This window comes from Elephas maximus, chromosome 11, assembly GCF_024166365.1.
Source record: "Elephas maximus indicus isolate mEleMax1 chromosome 11, mEleMax1 primary haplotype, whole genome shotgun sequence".
In the NCBI taxonomy this organism is placed as follows: domain Eukaryota; kingdom Metazoa; phylum Chordata; class Mammalia; order Proboscidea; family Elephantidae; genus Elephas; species Elephas maximus.
The window spans coordinates 116,575,935-116,585,934 of record NC_064829.1 but is presented as its reverse complement, the minus strand read 5'-3'; the positions used below and the strand labels follow the sequence as shown (position 1 = coordinate 116,585,934).

At 73.8% G+C, this 10,000-nt stretch overlaps 1 protein-coding gene across 1 annotated transcript in view; it reads left to right on the top strand.

Moving 5' to 3' along the window:
• The window catches only part of LOC126086338 (collagen alpha-1(I) chain-like), a 3,671-nt gene extending 2,377 nt beyond the window's left edge, over nt 1–1,294 (top strand). The window contains exons 6-7 of the mRNA XM_049902493.1: nt 273–359; nt 463–1,294. Of these exons, the coding sequence (XP_049758450.1) occupies nt 273–359; nt 463–1,294 (919 nt within the window). The remainder of the gene's footprint in view (nt 1–272; nt 360–462) is intronic.
• Nucleotides 1,295–10,000: the final 8,706 nt, after the last annotated feature.

Below are 10,000 nucleotides of genomic sequence, written 5' to 3'. Positions count from 1 at the left end.
CGCCGGGGCGGGCACGCACGCGCGCACCCCTCTCTCACCCGCCTTCTCGGGACCAGGCACGGCACCCTCCCGCGAGGCGTGCATGCTCTAAAGGTCTTACCCCGCTCGACCCCCCTCTTTTTTTTTTTTTTTTCCTCCACATCCTTTCTCTCCCTCTCGGCCGCACTCCTCTTTTTTGTTTCTCTCGGCTCGAGGGGCGCACGCCCACACGCGTGAGCGGTGACCGGAAGGGTGGGCTGGGAACGGGGAACGGCACCGCCACCCGGCCTCAGGCACCTGAGGGACGGCCTGGAGCGTTCCAGGGGCACCGCCAAAGGGCCACTCGAGGCGCACCGGCACCACCTGGGTGGGGCACGCGGGTGCGTCGGACCGGAGGGCCCCCCCGCCGCGGGGGGCGGGGGAGGGCCCGACGCGAGGCAGAACACCAGGGCCACGAGCAGAGGCGGTCCTGCTCGGTCTCAGGACCCCGCCACCGCCGACGCTGGCCGCGAGGCCGCGAACGAGGGCAGATGAGCGAGGTCGGGCCGGATTCCGTGCCCCTGCCCCTCTGCGCACCACCGGCGGGCGGGGAGGAGGAGCGAGGGGCCCGCGCGCTGAGCGAGAAGAGCGGTCCCATTCGCCACGAATGTCCGTCCCTCGTCTTGGCGCGGCTCGGACCCGGCCCGGGAGAGCACGACAACACCACATCGATCGGGTCAGCGCAGGCACAAGCGAGGAGGAGAAGACCCCCCGCCAGGGCTGCCAGGAGGCGGGCGAGGACAGCCCCGGAGAGGACCCGCTTTCTGCCTCGCCCGCCCCGCCCGGGCTGCGGAAAGGTGGCCGCGAGGACCCCGCACACGGAGAACGCCTGACACGCGAGGCACGTGGGCCTGGGGGAGGGGGAGCGGGGCACACTCTGGCGAGCACCGCGGCCACCGCGGGTGCCTGCGACAAGGGGCACGCGGGTCAGAGGGCCCGCGGCGCCCGTGCCACGCCGCCCTCGGGCACTGGAGACCGGGGGGAGGCACCGCGGCTGGACACCTGGACGCGCGAGAGCCGGCGCACGGGCCCCAGGCGGGCGGCTCAAGCGGGGAGGAGCGGGGGAGGGCGTGGGCCGTCGGTGGACCAGCGTCTACGGACCCGTCCAGGTTTCCCATCTGCTCAGCGGGAGTCACCCAGCGAGGAGAGCGTGTCAGCACCAATCTGGTGGCCCAAATCGTCCGTTTTGGGCGAGAGAAAAGCCACGCCCCGCGGCGGGAGGGGCCCGCTCCCCACGGCGAGCCCCCGGAACTGCGGCCCGGCCATTGGTCCGTAGCGCGACCCCATGGCCCCCAGCGCCCCGCCCCCCCCCCGGAGCTCCCGGGATCCTCTGGTCGACCCGCGGGACGGGGTGACGGAGCTGGCCGGGGCCGCGCGGGCGCTCAGAGCCAGCCGCCTGCGCTGCGGCCAACGCGGGCCGGTCGGGGAACCCTCGGAGGGGGGACTTGGAAAAAATTCTCGGGCGGCGGGGCCCCTCCGAAGGTCCGGGCCCCGCGCGAGTCCGTGGCCGGGCCGGGGCGGGCCGGGGGCGGCAACCTCGGCCCGGGGACCCCCGGAGCGGGACTTTGAAAAAATTCTCCGACGGTCCGGACCCCACGCGGGACCGCGCCCGGGCCCGGGGCGCCCTCCGCGGGCCACCCCGGACCTACGCCGGAGGCCCCGGTGACGACCGGGCCGCGCGAAGGAAGGCGCGCGAACGGCCGGGGCGTGCCTTGTCCCGTTCTTCTGCCTGCGCCGTCTCGGTGCGGCCCGGTTCGGTCCAGCGCCGTCTAAAACACGGCACCCGGGACGCGCGGCGGCGGCGGCGGCGGCGGCGGCGGCGGCGGCGGCGGCGGCGGCGGCGGCGGCGGCGGCGGCCGCCTCGGCCACATGAAGCTGCGGGCCCAATTCCGGAACGTGGCTCTGGCGCCGGCGCCCCACCGTGGCCGGGACGATCCCGCCGACGCCGCCGGCGTCCCGAGACGTCGCCTCGGCCAGCGCGGCCACAGCGCCTCCCATGTCGCCGGCGCCGGAGCTCCGGAGGAAAACGATGTCAAAGCGGCCGCCAGGTGGCGGCCGACAACCGGCGCGGGCGACAGCGGGACGGATCCGGATCGGCGGCCGGCGAGGGCGCGTCGCCGGGCGGCCGGACACCCGGTCCCGTCCCGGCTCCCCCCCCGCCCCCCTCCCCCGCCTCCCAGCGCCGCCGCCGAACACGTTTCTCGGCGCGGGGCGGCCGGAAGGCGTTGGGGCCGGCCACGGCGCGCGGTCGGTTGGGCCAAGGGGATCCACCCGGCCGGGCCCTTTCCCGCCTCGGCCAGGACGATCCTGCCGACGCCGCCGCCGGCGTCCGGGAACGTCGCCTCGGCCAGCGCGGCCACATCGCCTCCCGCGCGTGTCGCCGGCGCCGGAGCTCCGGGGGAAGACGATATCAAAGCGGCCGCCAGGTGGCGGCCGACAACCGGCGCGGAGTGCAGCGGGACGGATCCGGATCGGCGGCCGGCGAGGGCGCGTCGCCGGGCGGCCGGACGCCCGGCCCCGTCCCGGCTCCCCCCCAGGCCCCCTCCCCCGCCTCCCAGCGCCGCCGCCGAACACGTTTCTCGGCGCGGGGCGGCCGGAAGACGGTGGGGCCGGCCACAGCGCGGGGTCGGTTGGGCCAAGGGGATCCGCCCGGCCGGGCCCTCCTCAGGTTCCGGAGGTGTGAGCAGGCTGTGCGGCTGGCTGCTTCTCCCTGACGGAACAGCAGTGGAAGGAACGACGGTACCAGCCCACTGCAGCAGCCGCTCTGGGAATGGTGCCTGAGGGCTCCCCGCGGGGCAGGGCCGGTAAACCCTCTCTGCCCCTGAAAGGTCTCTTCCTGCCGCTGCCCCTCAGTGCGTCGTCTAAGCCCGCCTTGGACGGTCAGGACTCCCCGCTCGTCGCAGACATACTCGTTCGCTTGTGTTTCCGGGTCTTTGTCGTCAAGAGAGCTAGGCGGAAGCGTCAGCCTATTCCACCACCTTGGCCCCATCTCCCAAAGTTCCGATCCAAGGGGGTCCGGCCCAGCCGGGCCATTTCACCCCTCAGCCAGGAAGATCCCGTCTACCCCGCTGGAGCCCTGGAGCACCATGCCGGCCAGCCGGCGTGTCCCACTCGGGGGGGGCCCTGGGAGGGAGGGAGGGAGGGAGGGAGGGAGGGAGGGAGGGAGGGAGGGAGGACCCCGGGAGGACCCCGGGAGGACCCCGGGAGGACCCCGAGAGGACGCCGGGAGCCAGGCCGGACTCGAGGAGACGGAGCGAAGGCCCCGGGCCGCCGTGGCCAGCGCGCGCCCGCCGGGACCGCTTCCCATCCCGTCGGCGCCGCAGAGCTCCGGAGGGGGACGGTATCGAAGCGGCCGCCGGGTGACGGCCGACGACCGGAGCGAAGGGCGGCGGGGGGTGGAACCGGGTCCACCTGGGCCCCGGCCGGGGCTCGAGGGTGGCAGAGGGGACAGACTCCCCCGGGCCGCCGGGGAAACCTCTCGGGAGCGTCATGGGGCGCGCGCGCGCGCGCGCTCGCCCCCGAAAGGGCCGAACGGGGGGGGGGCGCCCGAGGGGATGAGCGTCCACCGGGGGCGGGAGGGAGAAGAGAGCACGTCCCAAGCGTCGGACGGGCAGGTGTTCTCCGATCCGTATGCTTTGGACGGACGCGACAAACGGGACGGGATGAGACCGCCAGTCCCCGAAGTTTTCCTCCTCGTTCTTTGAGTGCCCGCGTGGCGCAGCAGGCAGACCGGGAGACGTTTTCCGCCGTCGTCCCTGTCGCCGAGCCAACGGTACGCGTGAGGCGGGTTGAACGGGCAAATTGCGTCGGGAGGGAGGGAGGGAGGGAGGGAGGGAGGGAGGGAGGGAGGGAGGGAGGGAGGGAGGGAGGGAGGGAGCCGTGCGTTTGCCGGCATCCGCGTCGCAAAAGAAAACCACGGCCGCCACCGAGAGCGTTCTTCCTCATCGCTTTCCATCCTCCCGCGACGCGGGCGGGCAAACGGGGGGCGGGGGGGAGGCCGGGAACGCCTTCCCAGAGCCGGTACGGACCGGCTCTGGGCCCCCCGGTCCGACTGGGGAGACATCTCACCGAGGGAGGCCCTCGAGGCTCTCGGGAGCGAGGCCGGACTTAGTGAGGTCCAGCGGAGGCGCGGCGGGCCAGCCGCGAACGCCCGCCCAGAGGCCCTCGGGCGGCTCGGCCCGAGGGAGCGCTCTCCGGGCTCGCGGGCGGACTCGGGAAGGTGGCGTCTCCGGGGCGGGGGGGGGGAGAGGGGTGAGTCGGCGTCTCGAGCATCGAGAGATCTCCGGCGGCTCCCGAATGCGGGCGGGCGGGCGGGCGGGCGGGCGTGTGTGCGTGAGTCGTGGGGGTGGGGGGTGGAGTGCCGGAGGGGGGTTGGGGGTGGGGGGCCGAGAGCGGGGCGGTGGGGGGGTCGGAGGGTGGGGGCGGTGGGGGGGTCGGAGGGTGGGGGCGGTGGGGGACCACGCGCCTCGGGCCCGGGGGGTGGGGTGCTGAGGTGGGCGGGGAGTTGGCAAACGTTCCGGGTGCCCTGGTGCGTGTGCGCGCGTGCCTGCGCGCGTGCGTGCGTCCGTTCGCGCGCGCGTCCCGGTGCGCGTGCCTGTGCGCGCGCGCGTCTGTGCGGGGGCGCGTCTTTGCGGGGGCGTGTGCGCGCGTGTCCGGGCGTGTGTGCCTGCGTGTGCGCGCGTGACTGCGTGCGTGCGCGTGCGCATCTGCGGGCGTGCCCGTGTGCGTGTCTGCCTGCGTCTGTGGGGGCGCGAGTGCGCGTCCGTGCGGGCGTGAGTGCGCGTCCGCGCGCGTGCGCCCGCGCGTGGGCGCGCCTGTGCGCGCGCGCCTGTGTCTGCGCACGTGAGCGCGGGTCTGTGCGTGCGTCTGTGTGTGCGTCTGTGCGTGTCTGTGTGGGTTTGAGTGCGCGTCTGCGCGTGCGTGCGCGCGCGTCTGTGCGCGTCTGCGCGTGAGCGCGTGTCTGAGCGTGTGCGCCTGTGCTCGCGCCCGCGCGCGCCTGTGCCTGCGGGAGCGCGCGCGCGCGCGCGCCCAGGCGGACGGGCAGCCCCCCGTCGTCGCCCTCGGTCCGCCGAACAGGCGCCCCCTTGGCCGGATGGAGAGGCTTTTCTCCGAGCCCACGAGGGGAATCGCAACGGGAACCGTAAGGCCGCACGCCGGCGGCGCTAGCGCCGCCTGCCGACGAGGGCCGCCGCCGCCGATCGCCCCCCCGGCCCGACCCCCAGCCCCCCAACTCGGCCCGCGGTGAGGGCCGGGGCCGTATTCGGCTGGAGGGGGGGGGACGGTAAGGCCGAGGGCAGCGTCGCCGTTCCCGCGTTGCACACGTCGCCGTGCCGCGAGCGTCTCCCGGGAAGCCAGAGGAGCGAGGTGTGTGAAGCCCGTGCCGCGCGCGCGGACCCGACCGGGGTGTTCCGGGACGACCGACCGACCGGCCGACCGGCCGACCGGCCGACCGGCCGACCGGCCGACCGGCCGACCGGCCGACCGTCGTCGTGGAAAGCTCACGGCGGACTGGACATCTGACGGGTCCCTCCCTGTCCGAGCCGACCTCCCGAGGTACGTAGGAGGGGAAGGGTACGGTAGGCTGGTTCGGCTGGAAGCCATCCCACCCCCGGGAGGCGTCGATCGACGGGAAGGCGGGACCGGGAAGGCACCGGTTTCCAATCGGACGATGGCTGAACCTTGGGCGACGGGTACGCGGACTCCTCCGTCTTCGCCCGAGTTCGCGACTCTCTGCGGGGGGGGACTTTCCGGGAAGCGGGTGACGGGCGCGCGTGCCGTCGTCCCGTGAAGGCGCGCTACTACCAAGAGGCTCCGAACGCGGGCCGTCCTCGGGGGGCGGTTTATTTTTTCTCAGTCGGGGGGGACCCCCGCCACAGGGAGAGAAACACCCGAGTTGGAACGGTGCTCGGGTGGGGAGTAGGGCGTGGCGGTGAAGACTGACGTTCGTCATCGTCGTCGTTTCCGTTTAGAGAGCTGACTGCGGCGCCGCTGCCGTCGCGTGCCGTCGAGCGGCTCGGGACTCGGAGCGGCCCTAGGGGAGAGAGTCGAGCCGCCCCACGGGCTTCCCAAGGAGGAGCCGGCGGATCCGAACCGCCGACGATCTCGGTCGGCAGCCGAGCTCCGAGCCGCCGCCGCCGCGCCGCCGGGGCTCCGTCTTTGCACTCGGTCTCCGGTACGCGGCGAGTTGGTTTCGCCCGAGGGGCGGAACGGCTCTCGAAGAGGAAAACCCGGTTTCAGAAAAGGAAGGAGACAGGCAGAGGGAGGGGGAGGGGGAGGGGGAGGGGGTGGGCGGGAGGGGTGGGGGAGGGGAGGGGGATGGGGGCAGGGGAGGCGAGGGGGAGGGGAGGGGGAGGGGTGGGGGAGGGGAGGCGGTGGGGGGAGGGACGGGGAGGGGGAGGGGGAGGGGAGGGGAGACGAGGGGAGGGGAGATGAGGGGAGGGGGACGGGGGATGGGGGAGGGACGGGAGGGGGCGGGGAGGGGAGGGGGACGGGGAGGGGAGGGGAGGGGGACGGGGAGGGGGAGGGGATTGGAGGGGAGGGGGAGACAGGCGTACCTGGACGCCGAGCCAGCCCGGTGACGGCGTTAGGTAGAAGAAGGACGGTAGGCGCCTACGCGCTCACGCCCGTGGCTGCAGATACGGACACGCAGGCGCGTGCACGCGCCCGTGCGCGGGCGGGCGGGTGCGTCCGCACGCGCGTACTCGTACGCGTGTGCCTGCCCGTGCGTACCCGCGCGGATACGCGCGCGTACGCCTAGGGGTGTGCACGCGCGGGCGCCCGCCTCTACGTACATGCCCGAGGGCGCGCGCGCGCGCGCGCCTGCACGCGCCTGCACCTTCACACGGGCACCTGCGCGCGGACCTGCCCGCGCCCCCGCCTCTGCGTGGGATCGGCGAGAGCCGAAAGCGGTACCGCCGCCGCCGCGTTTTGAAGATCCTTTGGCTCACGCGCCCCCCCCACCCCCTTCCGGCCACCTTCGGGGGGAAAGCCCAACTTCACGGACGGGCGGAGCGGATAGCCCTTCAGCTGCGCCTCCCTGAAATAGAACGGGAGGAGTCACGAGAGCCTTAGGAAACGGAGCGAGGCGACGAGAGGGTGCGTCGAAAGGCGGGCGTCGAGAACTCCGGCCACAGGCGTTTTCCTTCCGTAGGGTGTAGAAAGCACCCCGCCGCACGCACCCGGCGTTAGGGAGCTGTCTCGAGGGCCGCGGTTTCTACTCCGCCGACCCCTTTCAGTTGAGACGGGACGCCTCCGAGCGTGTGTGTGCGCGCGACCCGAAGGCGGTCGTCGAGGGACGACGGCACCCTCGGTCCGCCGAACCCCCGCGCCCTCGGACGGACGGATGGAGAAGCTCTCCTCGACGTCACGGAGGCGGTCCCGACTGAAACCGGAGGGGCACGTGCGCGCTAGGCCCGCCGCCGCCGAGGACCGCTGGCGCCACCCCCCCCCCACGGCCCACCACGCACCCCCAACCCCACCCAGCCTGCGCCCTTGCCGTGGGCCCCACGCTGGCGATATCCGGATCCAGTCCGACGTGGCCGCCGGGTGCCACGGGGAAGAGGTTTGGAGGCGGCGGAGGCGGTGGGGGCGGCGGGGGGCGGCGGGGGTGTGGGCGGTGGGGGGCGGAGGAGGAGGAGGAGGAGGAGGAGGAGGAGGAGGAGGAGGACGGACGGACGGACGGACGGACGGACGGAAGGACGGGAACGCGCCCGCGCGCGCGTGCGCCCGCACCGCAGAGTGCCCTCCGGAGACACGGACGGGCCCACGGAGCACACGGAAACACGGAGATGGACGCGAGGGGGCGCGCGCGCGCGCGCAGCAGACACAACCCCGGGACGCCCGGGAGACACAGAGGTAGGCGCGGGCAGGCAGAACACGCGGGAACGCGGACGCGCGGCACCCACGGGCACGGTCCGCGCGCGCACGCGCACGGGGGCCCGGACGCACGGCGACTCGCACGGACGGCGCGGCCGAAACACGGGCGGGTAGGCCTCGGGGGCACACGCCCGCGGACCCCCCCAACAAAAGCCCGCCCGCGGCCAACCCCCGCCGCCCCCCCCGAAGCGGGACGCCCACCCGCACGGACGGACGGAGGGGCGCGACGGGGCGGACGGCCGCGCCGCAGCGCTCCGGAGGACACGGCGCCCCCGCCACACACGCGCGACGCGATACACGCGTCGCGCGCGAGACGGGGGCACGGGCACGAGGTACGTACGCCCGACCGCGCGACTCGCGCGCCCGCCGGCTGCGCGCCCGCGCGGCATCCCGAAGAGGGCGCGCCGCACTCGGACGGACGGGGGCGCGCGCGCGCGCACCGGGGAGGCCACGCGCGCACCCGCGCGGACACGTACGCGCACGCAGCGGCGGCGGCGGCGGCGCCCTCCGGCGACACGGACGCACGCCCGGGGCACGCGGAAACGCGGAGACGCACGCGCACAGCAGACGCACGCACGGGACGCTCGGGAGACGCGGAGGTAGACGCGGGCAGGCGGAACACGCGGGAACGCGCGTCACCCCCGCGCACACGATACACGGAGCGGGCGGGCACGCTCCACTAGGCGCGCGCGCGCGCGGCCTGCACTTGACGCTCGGGGACGCGGGCGCGGACGGGGCCCCGTACACGCGGCACCCACGGGCAGGCGGCACGCGGGCTCGGACGCACGCCCGGCGACGCGCGCGGACGGACAGACGGCGCACCGGAACCGCGGGCGGGAGACGCGAACGAACGGGCGCCTCCCGCGCCGCGCGGGGGGGACGCCCCCGCGGAAGGCGCGGCACGGCCACACGCCCGCGGCGCCCCCGCGCGCCCGCCGTCCCCCCAAAGCGGGACGCGCTCGAGACGGCGCACGCGCACGGACGGTGACCGCGACGCACCCGCGTCCGCCCGCCCGCACGCACGCACGCACGCACGCGACCCCGGAGGACGCGTCGCACGCGAGACACGGGGGCGCGCGCCCGAACTACGTAGGGTCGACCGCACGACTCGCGCGCCCGCCGGCCACGCGCCCGCGCGGTATCCCGAAGCGGGCCCGCTACGCTCGGACGCAGAGGCAGAGGCAGAGAGAGACAGAGACAGAGGCAGAGACAGAGACACAGAGGCAGAGACAGACAGGCAGAGACAGAGGCAGAGACAGACAGAGAGGCAGAGACAGAGACAGAGGCAGAGACAGAGACAGAGGCGGAGACAGAGACAGAGAGGCAGAGACAGAGGCAGAGGCAGAGACAGAGGCGGAGGCAGAGGCAGAGACAGGCAGAGGCGGAGGCGGAGACAGAGGCAGAGACAGAGAGGCAGAGACAGAGGCAGAGACAGAGACAGAGAGGCAGAGACAGAGGCAGAGGCAGAGACAGAGACAGGCAGAGACAGAAGCAGAGGCAGAGACAGGCAGAGACAGAGGCGGAGACAGAGACAGAGAGGCAGAGACAGAGGCAGAGGCAGAGACAGAGGCGGAGGCAGAGGCAGAGACAGGCAGAGACAGAAGCAGAGACAGAGGCGGAGACAGAGGCGGAGGCAGAGACGGAGGCAGAGACAGAGGCAGAGGCAGAGACACAGAGACAGACACAGACAGGCAGAGACAGAGACAGAGGCGGAGACAGAGACAGAGAGGCAGAGACAGAGGCAGAGGCAGAGACGGAGGCGGAGGCAGAGGCAGAGACAGGCAGAGACAGAAGCGGAGACAGAGGCGGAGACAGAGGCGGAGGCAGAGACGGAGGCAGAGACAGAGGCAGAGGCAGACGCAGACAGAGGCAGAGACAGAGGCAGAGGCAGAGACAGAGACAGAGGCAGAGAGGCAGAGACAGAGGCGGAGGCAGAGACGGAGGCAGAGACAGAGGCGGAGACAGAGACAGAGGCAGAGGCAGACGCAGACAGAGGCAGAGACAGAGAGGCAGAGACAGAGAGACAGAGACAGAGACAGAGGCAGAGGCAGAGAGGCAGAGGCAGAGGCAGAGACAGACACAGACAGAGAGGCAGAGACAGAGACAC